At 42.3% G+C, this 18416-nt stretch overlaps 1 protein-coding gene across 1 annotated transcript in view; it reads right to left on the bottom strand.

The window, feature by feature from the left end:
• TMLHE (trimethyllysine hydroxylase, epsilon) overlaps nucleotides 1-15870 on the bottom strand; it is a 51096-nt gene extending 35226 nt beyond the window's left edge. Inside the window, exons 1-2 of the mRNA NM_001076064.1 lie at nucleotides 15760-15870; nucleotides 4257-4438 (exon numbers count right to left, since the gene is read on the bottom strand). Coding sequence (NP_001069532.1) covers nucleotides 4257-4437 — 181 coding nt within the window. The 5' untranslated portion in view covers nucleotide 4438; nucleotides 15760-15870. The remainder of the gene's footprint in view (nucleotides 1-4256; nucleotides 4439-15759) is intronic.
• Between the last annotated feature and the right edge of the window lie 2546 nt (nucleotides 15871-18416).

Genomic DNA, 18416 nt, shown 5'->3' with positions numbered 1-18416 from the left:
TGCGTTGGACCATGGAGAAAACAAGGGAGTTCCAGAAAAACATCTACTTCTGGTTCATTGACTATGCTAAAGCCTTTGACTGTATGAATCACAAAAAACTGTGGAAAATCCTTAAAGAGATGAGAATACCAGATCACTTTACCTGCCTCCTGAGAAACCCGTATGCAGGTCAAGAAGCAACAGTTGGAACCTTACATGAAACAACGGATTGGTTCAAAATTGGGAAAGGAGAGTGTCAAGGCTGTATACTGTCACCCTGCTTATTTAACTTATATACATATTACATTGTGTGAAATGCTGAGCTGGATGAATCACAAGCTGGAATCAAGATTTCTGAGAGAAACATCAACAACCTCAGATATGCAGATGATACCACTCTAATGGCAGAGAGGGAAGAAGAACTAAAGAGACTCTTGATGTGGGTGAAAGAGGAGAGTGAAAAAGCTGGCTTGAAACTCAACATTCAAAAACCTAAGATCATGGCATTGGGTCACATCACTTCATGGCAAATGAAAGGGGAAAAAGAGGAAGCAGTGATAGATTTTATTTGCATGGGCTCCAAAATCACTGTGGACAGTGACTGCAGCCATGAAATTAAAAGACACTTCCTCCATGGAAGAAAGACTATGACAAACATTCACAGTGAATTAAAAAGCAGAAACATCACTTTGCCTACAAAGGCCCATATAGTCAAAACTATGGTTTTTCCAGTAGTCATATACAGATTTGAGAATTGGACCATAAAGAAGGCTAAGCACCAAAGAATTGATGCTTTCAAATTGTGGTATTGGGGAAGACCCTTGAGAGTCCCTCAGATTGCTAGGAGGTCAAACCAGTCAATCCTAAAGGAAATCAACCCTCAATATTGGTTGGAAGGACTGATGCTATAGCTGAAGCTCTAATACTTTGACCACCTGATGCAAAGAGCTGACTCTTTGGAAAAGACCTGAAGATTGAAGGCGGGAGGAGAAGACAATGACAGAGGACAAGATGGTTGGATGGCATCATCGACTCAGTGGACGTGAGTTGGAGCAAGCTCCAGGATATGGTGATGGTAAAGGACAGGGGAAACCTGGTTTGCTGTAGTTCATAGGATTGCAAAGAGTCAGACATGATTGAGCAACTGAACAACAACAACTTAAGTTAAAGAATAAAGTTTTAGGTTCACAGCAAAACTGAGACAAAGGTTCAGAGAGATCCATATATCCTCTGTCCCCACCTCATCCCTTAACTTTTATTCTGAGTCTTTACATTTAAAGCATGTTTCTTGTAGACAACATGTAGGTGAATATTTTTTGATTCATTTTGACAATTTTTGTATTTTGACTGGTATGATCAGACAATTTATATTTGAAGAGATTACCAATGTAGTTGACTTTAAATCTGCCTTCTTGCTGTTTTCTATAGTTTTATTTATTCCTTACCTCCATTTTTTTCTTCTTTCTCTGTCTTTCTGATTTTCATTGTATATTTATGATTCCATTGACTTATTATTCACACTATTTTTTAAAAACATTTAAAAATTATTCTTCCAAATGTTTACAATGTACATTTTAAATAATCTAAGCCCACTTTTAAATAAATCTAAAGTGTCACTCAAAGTTGTATAGTATTTTGCATACCACTAACTATGAAAAAGAGTTCTGATTCCTCATCATCCTAGTTAGAACTTGGTATTATAAATAGAATATTCCTAATTTCTTCCTCCTATCCTGTCATATTATTGTCACTTATTTCATTTTTATATGTGCTATGAACACCAAACACATTGCTATTACCATTTAAATAGTTAAAATTTCATGTAATTCAGAAGGAGAAAAGTTTGTTTTTTATCTTCATTCCTTTCTAACACTCTTTATTTTTATGTAGATCCAAGTTTGTTACCTATATCATTTTTCTTCTGCCAGAAGAAATTCTTTTACAATATTTTGAGAAGTTAGATGAGAAAGTCTATTTCTCTTATCACTTTTGAAGGATTGCTGGATATAGAATCATAGGTGGCAGTTTTTTTCCTCTCTTTAATGTCTTAAAATTGTCATTCCATTGTGTTCCTGCTTGTATAGTTTCTCATGAGAACTTTACATAATTCTCATCTTTCTCTGTAGGTAAAGTGTTTTTCTCTCCTTTGACTGCCTTCAAGATTTGCTCTTTGTTTTTGCTCTTTTGCCTAAGTGTGGGGTTGTGTTTGTGTGTGCATGGGTTTTTAAAATGTATCCTAAGCTTCTCTAAACTTCTTGGATATGTGGTTTGGTGTTTGTCATGCATTTTGGAAAGCTTTCAGAAATTATTTCATCAAATATTTCTTCCACTTAGTTCTTTCTTTCTTCTTTTAGTATTCCATTCATGTATATTATATACCTTTTGCTACCATTCCACATTTCCTGAATACTCTGTTATGTTTTTGTTTGTTTGTTTGTTTGTTTCCACTCTCATTTTCTCTGTTCATTTCAGTGTAGGTAATTTTTAATGACCTATTTTTACATTCACTGATTCTATTCGTGGGTGTGTCTGATAAGCCCCACAAAGTCATTCTTCATTCCTGTTACTATGCTTCTGATTTCTTTTTGATTCTTTCTTGTATTTTTCTATCACTCTGTTGACACTATCCATCTGGTCTTCCATTTTGTCTACCTCTTCCATTTAGAATCCTTAAAATATTAACCACAGTTATTTTAAATTTCCTGACTGAAAATTTCAATACATATGTCACATGTGAGTCTAGTTCTGATGGTGCTTTTTCTCTTCAACTTGTGTTATTTCTTGCCTTTTAGCATGTATGTTTTGTAATTTTGTGCTTGTTGTTGACAGCCAGACATATTGTATAGAGCAGTAGATACTGAAGTGAATAGGACTTCATGGTGACTATTTATATCAATCTGACCAAGAGTTGCGCTATGTCTGATGTTTGCTCTGTCTATGAGTCCCAGAGGCTTTAAATCCCTTTAGTGATCTTGTTTTTACCTCCCCTCTTGGCCTTGCCCCTTTTCTTGGTGCTTCATGTCTGAGACAGTGTTTGTAGCTGTCATCCACTGCTATTTTAACGAAGACTTATTAGCTTGCTGGAGCCAGGGGAGGAAAGGGAATTCTCTGATCTTGGAATTAAGTCTAAGTCTTTGGAGTGCATCATGGGTCTGTGTCTTGGGAGTATGGTCCTCACAGTTGCTTTTGGCCCTTTCCAGGGTATTGTAAGTTGAACTGTATTCCCCCAAAAGATATGTTGAAGTTCTCACCTCTAATACCTGTGAATGAGACCTCATTTGGAAATAGTACCTTTGAAGATAATCAAGACAGGATGAGGTCATACTGGATTTGGGTGGGCCCTCAATCCACTGAAGGTGCCCTTATAAGGAGAGAGAAATTGGAACACACAGAAGAGACCCAGTAAAGAAGGTTATGTAATGATGGAGGCAAACAGTGGAGTGATGTTGCCACAAGCCAAATAATACCAATGAGAGGGAAGAAAGAATTCTCTCCTAGAGCCTTCAGAGAGGACATGGCCCTGCCAACAACTTCATTTCAGATTTTCTACCTTTAGAACTGTGAAAGAATTTCTGCTGTTCTCTGTTGACTAGTTCATGGTAAATTTATCATAGCAGTGCCAGGAAACTAAAACACAGGAGTAAAGCTTTTGGCCCCTCTGCCACCTAATACCTCCCCTGGCTGTAGAATTTCCAGTCTATGTCTTTGAAATTCTCTTCCCTGTAGAGTACACTCAAGCTCAGTCACTCAATCGTGTCCACCTCTCTGCAACACCTGCCAGGCTCCTCTGTCCGTGGGATTTCTCAGGCAAGAATCCTAGAGTGGTTTGCCATTTCCTCCTTCAAGGCATCTTCTCGACCCAGGGATTGAACCCATGTCTCCTGCATTGTCAGGCGGATTCTTTACCACTGAGCTCCCTCCCCTGTATACTGAGGCTTTGATTTTTTCTTTCCTTTTTCCTTAGATGACCCAGGGAGACAAAGTGGGGTGGACCATGGCAGACCTCCCTTCCCCTAGCTGGGATGAGATTTTACTATTACTCCATATTATTTCTGTCTTTCTCACAACCTGTAAAAGAATCCTGGAAATACATGGCTAGAAGTTGTCACAACTCCACAGAAAGTATTTTCAGTCCACATGAAAAGTATGTGTCATTGCACGATGATGTAAATATACTTTACACTTACTGAAGTTTATACTTAAAATGGTTAAGATGATATATTTTGTTACTTTTTTATCACAATTAAAAATAAAGTATCTGTCTCTACACGTCTTACCAAAATGATCTTCATGTTGCTGCCAAACACAATTCAGAGACTTGGAGGCTGTATGGTGCCAATAGATGGCTAGTGGAAATAAGCTTTTGAAGTTGGACTGTTGAAGGGCCCAACGTGTGACCCGTCCCCTCAGCAGGTCCTGGAGCCTGCTTTGTAGGTGGGACAACCTGTGACACCACATCCTAGAAAATTCAACAACGAGAGTGTTAGTAACAATATAAAACAAGGTTTATAAGGCTATAGGAATAACACTACATATGTAACTATGTAAAATAATTGATTTTCTTATCTCAACCACAGAGCATTAAAGGAGAAATTCTGAAAAGCTAACCATAAGTGGTCGATAACCATTACTTCTATTTTCTTACCAGCCACTCGTATTATGCACTGTAATCTTGCTTCTATCTCACTATCTAACTGAAGTGGTTCTTTAGAAAATCACTAATTCTAATCTTCCAACCACATGTAAGGGTTGCCTTTTTAGATCTTGTCCTTCTGGGACTCATCACTGTGACACTATTGATCACCCTCATCTTGACGCCTTGAAACTTTCTTTTCCACTGATTATGTGTAATTGTGGGAGTTTCTTAAACTTTCAGTGACTCTGTTTCCTGTTCTGTAAAATGAGTATAACAATAATACTTATCTCATGGGTTTAGTGTACTTAGAACTGTGTTGTCACATAGTAAGACCTATATATGTTAGCTGTTATCATTCTAACCATCCTCATCATTATTGTTATTAGGGATAAGCTATATCTACTGGCAAAAGTACCTTTCTCGGAGTTGATGACAACCTGAATGTGATGCTTTCATAAATATTAATAAAATGACACCATTTGCATATGATCTTAAAAGGAATTCATTCATCTTGTGGGAAAAAAAGAAGGTCATGCCACTGCAGAGAAGCAATATGGAGCTTGATGTGAACCTTCTCAATAACTCCTTGCAAAAATGCTTGCTTTGAGTGGATGTGTACATGTTACTATGTGGTAAAAGTTGATAAAGGAACTGAATTTCATGCGGATGGGGGATGAAACCAATCACATATACCAAGTCCATAGCTAGAGATATAAAATAATTTGCTGATGACTGAGGGAGGTTTCTGAAATAGGTTAGGGTTTTCACCCCTGGAGGAGGGCATGGCAACCCACACCAGTATTCTTGCCTGGAAAATCCCATGGACAGAGGAGCCTGGCAGACTGCAGTCCATGGGGGTCACAAAGAGCTGGACATGACTGAGCAACTAAGCACATGGTCTTCTGGGAAAAGCCCAATTTAGTCATCATATTAGGTAATGCCTCCAATTACCTGATCCTAGGCCACCTCTCAGCCTGACTTCCTATTATTTACTTCCTTGTACTTATTTTGTTCATAGTTTCCCAGACTCACTATACTTTCTAAATTTTGAGAAACTCTTGTTCATGCTATTTGTTCCTCTAAAGTGGAAGCCCTTCCTACTCTCTTCTATTCATCTTTTAAGAATCAGTGGAGATATATCATCTCATCTAAGAATTCTTCCCTAGATTCTCAGAATGAACTAGCAGCTTTCTTTAGTTCTCTCATAACAGTCTGTTTATGCCTCTGTCTTCCTTCTCAGTACATTTTGTTGAAATTGTATGCCTTTCTATTATGACATTGTTAATTGGCTATACTCCAATATAAACAAAAAGAAGTCAGACACAAAAGGCCATATGCTATATGATCCCATTTATATGAAATGTCCAGAAAAGGCAAATTCAAAGAGATAAAAGGTAGATTAGTGCTTGTCTCCAGCTGGAGCAGTGGGGAGGGAGGAATTGGGGAATGACAGCTAATATGTGGGCAGTTTCTTTTTGCAGGGATGTAAATGCTCTAAAATTAAATTCTGATGATTGCAAAAGTTAAAAAAAAATAAATTATATGTTTTTATGCTTTACTACCAGTAAGACCTGCATACATCTCAACAGGAAACCTATGGGTCATTCATGTTTGTACCCTAACATCTAGCATGGTTCCTAGTACTTAGGAGAATTTCATAAACATTTGTGGACATTGGATTGAATTGATTTTCTTCGAGTTTCATAGCATCTTTAAATCTGGTAAGGTGTCTGCTCTAAATCTTCACTTAAGTAATGAAAGTGTTGATGAGATCAAACCAAAGGTAGGGTTTGCAATAGGCCATCTCAAATTCTTCCATTGCTTATGGTCTGCGATCAGCACTCTTTGAGTATGGTTATTAATATATAATTGTATTAATTATATAACCCACCAATATGGATTCATAATTCTTGTTCCCAAGGGTATCATAAAAGACTTGTTAAAATCTTGCTGAAATTGCATTCATTCAATGTACATGTTATAGCTGTCATATTTCCATAAACACCTCTAATAAAATTAGATCTGTGTGGAATGTCTTTGTTGATAACTTTGCAATTTTCTAGGTATTCGTTTACTTGAAAACCTGTTCTAGAAGCTAACCAAGGACATATTTAGCTCATTGATTAGTAGATTGAAAACTTCCTCCTTCTTTGTTAGAAGTGGTAGTATACTTATATAAATTAAGTGTTAAAGCACCTTTCTTTATTCTTATTAATTCTTTTGATCATTGGGAATTGTTAAACAATATCAAGTTATAACTTATCCAACCCAGGACACATGTACTTTTTCCTTCTGAGAACATAGTTAACATTGTCCTGTCTTTGCAAATACATGTTTATACAAGCTTGAGATAATTTTGGGCCTTAATCCTTTCAAATACTAATCCTTTAGGAACGTGCCATCTGCTATATTCATCCTTCTTTTCATTGTTTTATATATTATTCTTTAAAAAGAAAAATAGCACCTATGAGGTCATTGTAAAACTTCCCCTGCAACCCATGGCTTCCCTCAGTTCTCCTTTAATAGGATAATTTGCTGTTTCATGGTCGAAATGATGTTTTTGAGAGCTTCCCAATCTTTAGAGTCTAACGCCATCGTAATGTAAATTAAGGTCCATCAAGTATCAATCATCCTAAGAGAAACTTTTGGAGAACAGCAATCGCTAGAAATTCTAGTCAGAGTAAGCAATTACATAATAGGTCAATCTGAACCTTTGCATGGTTATTGCTAAGGAAGAAGCATTCCCTCCTAAAAGGCTTAAAGCCAAGAGTCCATTTAGCCTCTGTCAATTTTTCCTTTCAAATGTCTCTCAGATTTGTTCTTCTCTTTCCATTCCTATAGATGCCTTCATCAGCTCATACCTGGACTACTGCCATAGACTAGATGGTTTCCTTGCCTCCATTCTATCCATATTCCAATCCACCTTCCATACTACTGCCAGATTAATTTTCTTAAAACACTTTAAGCATATCACTCTCCTGCCTGAGACCTAGCTCAAATGTCACCTTTGTAAAATCTTCCTAACCCCCCTAGGAAGAGTTAGGAGCTGCCTACCCAGTGTTCTCACAGCACTTTGTGCATATCCTTATGAGCTTACAACACATCCAATAATTACCCATTTAATTACTTCTCTCTTCCATTCGCTGAGAGCTCCTTGAGGGCAGACAAAACTATTGACGCATCTCCTGGCCCCATCTATCTTGCCCCATGCCTCAGTGCCTTCACATATGCGGTTTCCTCTGCCTACTGTATTTCTCCCTCTCATTATTCCTGCTCAATTCATTTAACACATATTTATTGGGGGTCAACTTTGTGCCAGAAACTATTTTAGGCACTTGGGATTTATCAGGGAACAAAACAAACAAAAATGACTGCTTTCATGGAGCTTATCTTCTAGTGGAAGGACAAAGATAAATATAATCAATAAATATTAGAAGGCAGTCAGAGCGATGCAGCAGGATAAAGGGGTGTGCTGAAGGAAGTAGGACTTTTAAACATGGTGATCAGGGTAGACTTTATTGAGAAAAATGACGTTTGAACAAAAAGGGAATTGTGCATGATGATATCGTTCTGGTTTAAAGAAGGCCAAAGCAAAAGCTCTAAGCTGAGATTGCATCTGTCATACGTATCTTTGTCTGGGTTTAACTAGTGCAAGAATATATTGGACTGCGTGAGTTAAGAGGATGCTCCTTTACATGAGGGTCTCAAAATTAAATGCCCACAAGGTCTAGGCAAGAAACATAAATAGGTGAAGCATAAGAGACAATAGGGGACTGTGGTGAGATGGGTGAATCGAAGAATGCTTGATCTGTCCAAAAATCCTAGCCACTACGTAGCTCTAGCTAATTATTGCCAGAGAGTCTTAATGTTGCCATATTTGAGAGGAGCCAGAAATGTATATTCTATGAGAAATATCCCAATCTGTAATGTTGACAACTGCATTAGTCCAGGTCCTTTGAAAAGGAGGTGCCATGACAGGCACAGATTGTGCAAGTGGTTTATCTGGGGAAACATTTGACAGAAAATAGAGACAGAGTCTGAGAAGTCCAGGAGAGTTGTGTCATGATGTAGGTCTAATCTCTGTGGAAAAGGGTAAATGCAAATCTAAACCACAATGAGATACCACCACCTATCTGTCATAAAGGCTATTATCAAAAACCCAACAAGTAACAAGTATTGGCAAGGATGTAGAGAAAAGGGAGCCCTCCAACACTGTTGATGGGAATGTAAATTGGTACAGTCACTATGGAAAACAGTATGGGGGTTGCTTAAAAAATTAAAACCAGAGATACCATATGATCCAGCAATAACACTCCTGGGCATGTACCTTAAAAACCCAAAATAGTAACTTGAAAATATATATGTACCTGTGTGTTTCAATGCAGCGTTATTTTTTTTTAATGATTCTGATCGTTAGTTGTGACCCTCAACAAACATTTCCATGTGAATTTAGTTCATAAGCTAGAGCTATGCTTCCTAAAATCCTCCCTTCCATCTTCTCTGGTTCTCACACATCCTGCCACTGCTGTAGGGATGCTCAGACTCCATGCTAAGTTGCTTCAGTCCTGTCTGACTCTGTGCAACCCTATGGACTGTAGCCCACCAGGCTCTTCTGTCCATTCTCCAGGCAAGAATACTGGAGCAGGTTGCCATGTCCTCCTCCAGGGGCATCTTCCTGGCTGAGAGATCGAACCCACGTCTCTCACATCACCTGCAATGGAGGCAGATTCTTTACTGCTAGCATCACCTTGCTGACCATGGGGATGAGCCAATACATCCATGATTCTTGGGGATGTGAGGCAGCTAGGGATCACCAGCAGCCCACCAGGGAGGCCTGGCATGGGATATAGTAACACCTTAAATCTGTAGGGACTAGACGATGCACTGGCCAGCCCCAAAGTTCTCCAGGGAGCAGCCTTGGGAGATTCTGAACAGCAACAACCCAATGCAGGTATCTGTCCCAGGGCCAGGTGGGCTCGGTGACAAAGGGAGTGGCTCTGAGCCACTTTTATTAAACCAACAGGTGGCACAGCTAAGTGCAAAACTTCACATTCCAAACTGTGGGGGACAGGAAGGGGAGTTGTTGGGTCCTTCCCTGCCCTCCTCCCACTCTCAAGCATGTTACAACACAGCTCTAAAGTCTGGAGGGCCTACCTGCTGGGTGACAGCTTAGGAGTCAGGTGGGGGAGGACCCCAGCACCCTCTCATTAGCACTCTGTCTCTGAAAAAGGTCTGGGGAAGGAGTGAAAGCTCCCCAAGCATGCCCCTAGCCTCAACTGCTCCTCTGTAACAACGGGCCCTCCTCCATCAGGAGAAACACATGTCCCTTCCCGAGCAGCAGAGTATGATCACAGCCAGCTGTTCCTGAGTCCAGGCTCAGGAGAGGAAGCCTCAGCAAGTGTCAGTTCAACCACGTGCTCAACAGGTTGGCCGCCCACCTTGGCAGCTGGGCCCCACACTTCTGCAAAGGGAGGACCCCTGGGCCTTGGGGGAACAGGACCTCCAGACACTGATGCTGCTTATAGCTCCCTGGGTAGCCCTGGGCGCCACCCCCAGCCTTCCCTTCCCACCTTTTCAGCATCTGCTGAGTCTGTAACCAAGCCCATACCTTCCCCATCATCCTTGAGGATCACACACCTGCCAGCCACGACCCCTAAGTGAGCAAAGACCTGCCTCCTAAAATATATCACCACGTCCCCTCTAGAAAACACAAATCCTGAGATCTCACCTGGTGGTCAGTGCTTAAGACTCTGCACTCTCACTGCAGGAGGCAGGGGTCTGATCCATGGTCAGGGAGAACTAAGGTAGATTTCCCAGGTGGTGAGATGGTAAAGAATCTGCCTGCCAATGTAGGAGACTCAGGATAGGGTTCGATCCCTGGGTGGGGAGATCCCCGGGAGAGGGAAATGGCCACCCATTCCAGGATTCTTGCCCGGACAATCCCATGGACAGAGGAGCTTGGCGGGCTGCAGTCCATGGGGTTGCAAAGAGATGGACACGACTTACCAATTGAGCGTACAGGCACAGGCAACTGAGATCCCACCAGCTGCACAGTCCAAAAAGAAACCCACCATCAAACCCCAAAGACAATAGACCTGTGACTACAGGTTGGAGGGATCAGACAGGTGGGTGTATGGTCAGGGCAAAGGGAACTGGAATGACTTTTCCCTGGGAGCCCAGGGCCAAATGCAGAACCCCCTGTTTGCTCAGCTGGGCCAGAAAGTTCTAGAGAATCCAAGAGGAAGGTCAAGAGAACCAAAGTCTCCCAAAGCAAGCAGGCCTTGGGGGAAAGTTCCATGGTTTCCCAACACACTGAGGCCTTCACAGGTGTTGGGCATCCAGTGGGGGGCAGTCAGAGATGGTCACTCTACTGTATTCAAAGGGTTCCCCACTCCTACCCTACTGCCAGCGCCCACACCAGAAGTCGTCCTGGATTGCTCACAGCCGGCTCACCCACTCGGATGGGTAGGGGACACCATTCTCTCCTGCCTGCCCTGGGGCTGCAAGGAGGCAACAGGGCTCAGAGCTCGGGCCTCTGGCACATTTGCATGAGAATACAGCCCGGCTTGGAGAACTGGACTGGGGTGGCACAGGCTTTCCTCTGGGGCTGGTTGTCCTTGCACATGTGTGTGCAAGGATCTGGAGCAGCACTGTCCCATGGAACCTCCTGCCATGGAGGCAAGGTGGCCTCTCCACGCTGCCCAGTAAGGCGGCTGGCACGTCCACAGTGGTGGTTCCTAAGATGCAGCTGGTATGATGGGGGAACCAACTGTCTCCCTTGGGTTCAAGTCTGAATCACAATTGCCAGTGGCTGCCGCAGCAGATAGCATAGAATGGCGCTCTTGGGTCCAGGGGACTCGCCATGACCCCTGAGCAGGACTGATGTCTCTGTCCACCACCAGCCCAGAACGCTGCCCTGTCCACTCACGGAGATGACCACCGCCCACCAGGGCCCACACATCACAAGGTGAATGGGTATCCAAGGGCCTGGCATGTCTCCCCAGGGGCCCAGTCAGGTAAGACATGGGAGTCTTACTCTGCACCTGCATGGTGCAGACTTTCCCAGGGGCCAGTTGCCTCAAGAGTGGACACTGAAGGTCCTCTCTCCAAATGCCCCAAAATTCAGCATTACTTACAATATCCAAAAGATGGAAACAACCTAAGTGTTCATTGATGGAGGAATGGACAAAGAAGATGTGATATGTATATATGATGGCATATTAGTCAGCCATAAAGAAGGATGAAATCTTGCCATCTTCAATAACACTGATGGGCCTAGAGAGTAGTGTGCTGAGTGAGATAAGTCAAAGAGAGAAAGAGAAATACCATATGATTTCAGGTATGTGTCAGATGTAAAAAACAATACAAATGAATAAATAAAACAGAAACAGGCTCATAGAAACAAAGAACAAACTGGCCGTTGCCAGAGAAGAGGGAAGTAATGGGGGATGAGAGAAACAGATAAGGGATCCTAAGAGGTACAAACTTCTGGATACAAAATAAATTAGCTGTGTGGGCATAATGTATACATAGGGAATATAGCCAATAACATTATAATATCTTTGTATGGTGACAGGTGGTAACTAGACTTATCATGGTGATAATTTCATAATGTATAGAAATATCCAATCACTATATTGCACACCTGGAAGTAATATGGTATTGTAGGTCATACTTCAGCTTAAAAAATAGGTGGCTTTAGACCGCCTACCTCACACTACACACACAAAAGAAGTCAAAATGGATTAGAAATAAATGTAAGATTAAACTATAAAACTTTCAGAAGAACATATAGGAGAAAATCTTCATGACCTTGGATTAAGCAAAGAGTTCTTAGATACAACATGAAAAAGCACAATTTGCAAAAGAAAAATGATAACTTGAGCTTAACCAGAATTAAAAACCTTTGCTTTTCAAAAGGCATCATTAAAAAATGAAAAAACTAAAAATATTTAAACAATGAAAAGACAAGTCACAGATAGGAAAAAAAAAATTCAAATGATATACCTGATAAAGCACTTGTATCCTAAATATACTTAAAAAATCTTACATCTCAATAATAGGAAGGGAAATAACCTAATTAAAAAAATGGGCAAAATATTAGATAGATATTTCTTCAAAGAACATTTACAAATGGACAAGACAGATGAAAGGATGTTCAATATCTTTACATTAGGGAAATGTACATCAAATCTAAAATGAGATATTACTTTACATCCACAAGGGCAGCTATACATTTTCTAAGAGGAAAAATGACAAAATATTGGTGAGGATGTAGAGAAATTAGAACTTTTATATGGTGCTGGTGGTGCATGTGAATGTAAACAATGTAAAATGATGTGGGTTAGTGGTTGTTAAGGGGGTTGGGATGGTAATGGGGACTAAGTGCACATGGGCAAGAGAGATGCTATTGAGGTGATAGAAATAGCTAACGTTGGATGCAGTGATGGTTGCACCACTTGATAAATTTACTAAAAATCCTTGAAAGTACATGTAAAAGGAGTCAAATTTATGGTGTGTAAATTATATCTCAATACAAAATTTTAAAAACACTTTGGGAAGGAGAGAAAAACAGAAAGTTTGTGTGTTTGATTATTCATTAGGGGTCATACACGCCTCATTGAGCTGCTGTATGTTGTTGATGTTGCTGTTGTGGTTATGGTAGGAGTGAAGATTTTCCCATGAGGACTGAGGGTCAAGCAAGGACTTGAATCCTTTAATACAGTTTTGTAATTAACAGAAAAAGAAAGAGTGTTGCTGGGTTGAAATTCTGAGTAACAGGGGAGGAAAGAGAAGTGAGTGGGTTTACAAAAAATTATTCAGGACGCAGAAGTGGCAAGATTTTGCACTGATCAGATATTAGGAATGAGGAAGAGGATGCCTCGGACTTAGCATGCTTCAAGTTGAATTTCTGTTGTCCTCTCAAACTTACTGTCCTCCTGTGCTGCTCATCTCAGAGTGGATCAGCATCCTGGCACAGAGGAAGTATTCACTGATTGTCTTCGGAGTGACAGTGTGAATGAACAGAGGAAAAATATGGCCAAAGCCTCCACGGGGTCCTGCCAAACAGCCAGTCCTATGTTCACCCACGAAGTCGGCTCAGCAGATGTCTAGCAGAAGTTCCCTCTCACCATGTTGATCACTTGGGAAATCATCAGGTCCCCCATCCTAAAGGACATTCGCATTCATAACCAGTGGCCACTCCTTGTTTAAACCCTGCGGGTGTGGCAGAGACCAGATTTTGCCCAAAGCCTGTAAATTGTCCTGCAAAATTATTTACATGTGGGCAACAGCAGGTGCATGTACAGCCCATATGAGCATGGGGGACATGTGGTGTTGTAGACAGAGGGTCGCAATGGTGCCCAGCTTGTGGATCCGTGTTCACTTTGGCTCCAAGCAGAAAGAGACTCTTCCCATCAGAAGCGTGTATTCACCCAGGGCCTGAGTCCACCCCACCCCACCTCATTCTGACAGGCAGAAAACACAGCTGCCAGAAACACTGCAGAGAATGAGTGATCAGTTAGGATATTTTACTGCTGTTTCCAAAGTTGACAAGCAGAGATACAGAGCTGCTTGTGGTTCCTCATACAGATACTAAAATCAGAAAGTGATCCCTCCCAGTCCACCATTCTTCTAAGAAACCGGGGGACATGCAAAAGACACCCCCAGACTTAACCCACCCTTTGAACATTCCCTTCATCATAATGGTTATGAGATAAAGTATAACATCTTTAAGTATCATGACAGATAAACACATTTACCTCTTGTGGTTGTGAAGATTACAGTGTTTTGCATAATATATGGTTGCCATTATCATTGTCACTAGTTCCTTAATGAGAAGGAATTAGAGGGATAGCATCATGTCCCTCAATAGTGTTTCTAATTCTTTGCCCTTATGCTGCTGCTGTCGCTTCAGTCATGTCCGACTCTGTGTGACCCCATAGATGATAGCCCACCAAGCTCCGCCGTCTCTGGGATTCTCCAGGCAAGAACACTGGAGTGGGTTGCCATTTCCTTCTCCAATGCATGAAAGTGAAGTCGCTCAGTCGTGTCCAACTCTTCGTGACCCCATGGACTGCAGCCTACCAGGCTCCTCCGTCCATGGGATTTTCCAGGCAAGAGTAGTGGAGTGAGTTGCCATTGCCTTCTCCTTTGCCCTTATAGTTAATGCAAAATCAAGTGTAATTTTTAATAGAGTGTTTCCTGAAAATACCAAGCTAAGAGGCAACCCTAAAAGACAACTCTACGGGAATGGCATATGAAAGCATTCCTCCATATGAGAGCTCAGGTCTGTCTTGCAGCGTTTGAGTACACAGCTAAGTCACCCAAATCTTTCCGATTAGACTTTTTGTCAGACCGTGTACAATGCTCATTCAACCCATAAGGTTTTGGAAAATGATTTATCATCTGGTTAAACTCTTTAATGGTAAAGCATTCAGAAGGGCATTCTTTAGAGTTAACTTTCAACCAAGGCATTGAATTAATGTTGTTTCCAGTTTTCCCAGCAGGCGGTAAAGTAAGCCTCCTTGGGCTTTGCAGAATTGTTTGCATAACAGAGAGAGATCTGGCCTAACTTCCCCAAGGCCCTGCCCTGCCTCTTGCTAGGTTTCCTGCTCCGGAGGGGCTGAGAAAGGGTACTATCTGGGCAGAAAACATTAGCAAGAAAGAGTCGGTGCTGCAAGGTCCTGCAGACAACCGAATTCCAGCGTGCACTGCACTGCCCAGCCAGGCGAAGCATGGAGATGGGAGGGATTCGCTGAAAGCTGGTCACAGTGAAGGACAGACCCAGGGCGGGGAAGTCTGCTCGAGTTTGAGACTATGTCCTCTGGGCAGCAGTCCCAAAGCGAGGCTGCTGCAGCTCTGCAAGCTGTTCCCAAGCACTGGGTCCAGCAGACCACGCGCTGATCTCCGGGCTCTGGGTCGCGCAAGTGCCTCCCACCGTGTAACGGAAGCCCTGCAGCAAGGCACAAGTGGCCTTCTCCAGTGCCAGGGTGAAGGTAAGTACCACCGCCCTGGGGCCCAAGTAGCCAGGGTGGGGGCGGCCACTCTCTCACTTCCCCGGGCCTGCAAGCCAGCGCCTCGGCCACACCACTCATCGAACCCACCCAGAACACCCCTTCCCCGCTCCATGGGGCGGGACCCACCTGTGCCAGAGGTCGCGACTCCCGATTCAGCCAAGTGGACGAATCGCAAGCGAGGAGAGCCTCGGAAGGCAGCCCTGCGCCCGCCCTTTTGCTTTTGGCCCCGAAACCGGCAGCCCCACGTTCCCCCCTCCCGCGGCGCGAGGCCCCATTACCCGCCCGGAGGCCCCGCCCCTCTCCTTCCGGCCGGAGGGCGGTGCCTCGCGCCGGGCATGCAACTGGTGGCCGCGCGCGCTGGATCTTTGGAATCAGCAGGATGGAGACGGGTCGCTGAGGTCGATTCCTAGCAGATTGGGAACCATCAGTTGCAGACAGCAAAATAGATGGACCCATAAAATGATGCGTGTAAGACCCAGGTCGCCTTGCTTGCCTTTTCAGGACTCCGCCTCGGATGCTCCTATTTCCGGTAGTTTTATTGAGGTTCACTGAATTTACCTTCTTCCAATAGACTCCGCCGCTCTCTTGAGCTTACGTGAACACAGCACTCACTGCTGGCCTCCCACCAACTCTCTTGTTCAGGCGCTCGGTCGTGTTCGATCCTTTGCGACCCCGTGGACTGTGGCACGCCAGGCTTCCCCTCAATTTAGTTGAGCACTTTGAATCCAAGGTCCAGGTACAGTGTTAAGTACAGTGAGCGCTAGAATGGAACGAATCATTAGGAACACACATCTTAGGCACGCAAACACGGAAGAATAGTATACATATGACAAAGAAGGACAAATTAAGCTCACTGAAATACTATGTGTGATGGAAATTCAGGGCAAAGGGAAAAACTGAGAGCAACAAATAACAAATGTCATGTATAGACATTGAAAATGAGAGACTGAGCAGTCTCGTAGTTATTGAACATGCAAATTGTTATTCAAAATGGTAATAGAAAAGGAAAAGGTTTGTAGAAGTCAGGACCAACAAAGGAAAAAAACCCCTTCATACTTTTACCCTGGAATTCTTTCTGCCAAATGCTTTATCCCTAATTGTCTATTTTCAAAATTGCTACTCATTATTTTTGGCTCAATTGAGATACTACCTCCTCTATGAATCCTTCCTTTTCTTTCCTAGGTAAGTGTATATTCTGGTTTTTCATGAGTCCAATGTGACCAATGGTCTCAAGCACAGGCCTCAAGTATAACCACTTATCATTCTGGATTATAGTTTCTCTGTTTGCATGCCTGTGTCCCTCCGTGAGCAGGTAGCTTCTTGAAAGCTGGAAATTCATATTTTTCAAATTTATTTTCAGAGTCCCTAGCCAGAACCTAACAAATCTTGTGTGTAGTGAATATTTGGTGAGCATTATCTAGAACCAGTGAGTAGAAAGAAAAAAGGCTATAGCTAGGATGTGAATTAATGTACATAAGAATACTGAATAATGTGAGATGATAGACTCAGACTCGTGTTTACTCATGCAGCAAACATTATTGAGTGTCGACCAAACTCCAGGTGCAGTATTAACCACTGAGTGTAAGATAGTAAACAAAAACTGGAGAGAGTTCATGCCCTATGGAGTTTAAAGAGCAAATAGGAATTAGCCAGGCAAACAGGAAAAGGAACATTCCAGATGGAAGGAACAGTATGACCAAAGGTCCTGTAATAGGAAAGAGCATGACGATAGCAACTAGAGTGACAAGATCGATAAGGGGAAGTTGAAATCAACAGGTAGAAAGTACCCAGAAAGAGGCCAGAGGTTGATAGATAAAGCCTGTTTAACAGCTGGGGAAAAAGAAGCCATTTGCCTTAATAATAGTAACCGACATTTATTAAATTTACCACCATAGGCCAAAGGCTGAACTAAGTATTTATAACATTTAAGATAGATAATATTATTATCCTTGCTTTAAGGATAAGGATATCTTTGCTTTAAGGATAAGGACACTGGGGCTCAGAGAAATTAAGCAGTTTTACAAGGATCACACAGTAGTTAAGTGTCAGGGCTGACACTGAAACCTAGTTAATCAGGCTCCATGGAAACAGTGAGAGACTTTATTTTCTTGGGCTGCAAAATCACTGCAGATGGTGACTGCAGCCATGAAATTAAAAGATGCTTGCTCCTTGGAATAAAAGCTATGACCAATCTAGACAGCATATTAAAAAGCAGAGACATTACTTTGCCAACAAAGGTCCCTCTAGTCAAAGCTATGGTTTTTCCAGTAGTCATGCATGGATGTGAGAGTTGGACCGTAAAGAAAGCTGAGTGCCGAAGATTTGATGCTTTTGAACTGTAATGTTGGAGAAGACTCTTGAGAGTCCCTTGGACAGCAAGGAAATCCAACCAGTCCATCCTAAAGGAAATAGGTCCTGAATAGTCGTTGGAAGGACTTATGCTGAAGCTGAAGTTCCAATACTTTGGCCACCTGATGTGAAGAGCTGAGTCATTGGAAAAGACCCTGATGCTGGGCAAGATTGAAGGTGGGAGGAGAAGGGGACGACAGAGGACGAGATAGTTGGATGGCATCACCAACTCGATGGACATGAGTTTGAGCAAGCTCCGGGAGATAGTGAAGGACAGGGAAGCGTGGTATGCTGTAGTCCATGGGGTCAGAAAGAGTCAGACAAGACTGAGCACAGAGTTAGTTAGTTATGATTCTGTTAGAATTACTTAATTGTTGTTTTCCCTTATTATGATATGTATGTGTTTATGTGAAGCAGCTAACATAGTGTCTAGG

This window comes from Bos taurus, chromosome X (assembly GCF_002263795.3).
Source record: "Bos taurus isolate L1 Dominette 01449 registration number 42190680 breed Hereford chromosome X, ARS-UCD2.0, whole genome shotgun sequence".
Lineage (NCBI taxonomy): Eukaryota > Metazoa > Chordata > Mammalia > Artiodactyla > Bovidae > Bos > Bos taurus.
This window is presented reverse-complemented; position numbering and strand designations above follow the sequence as displayed.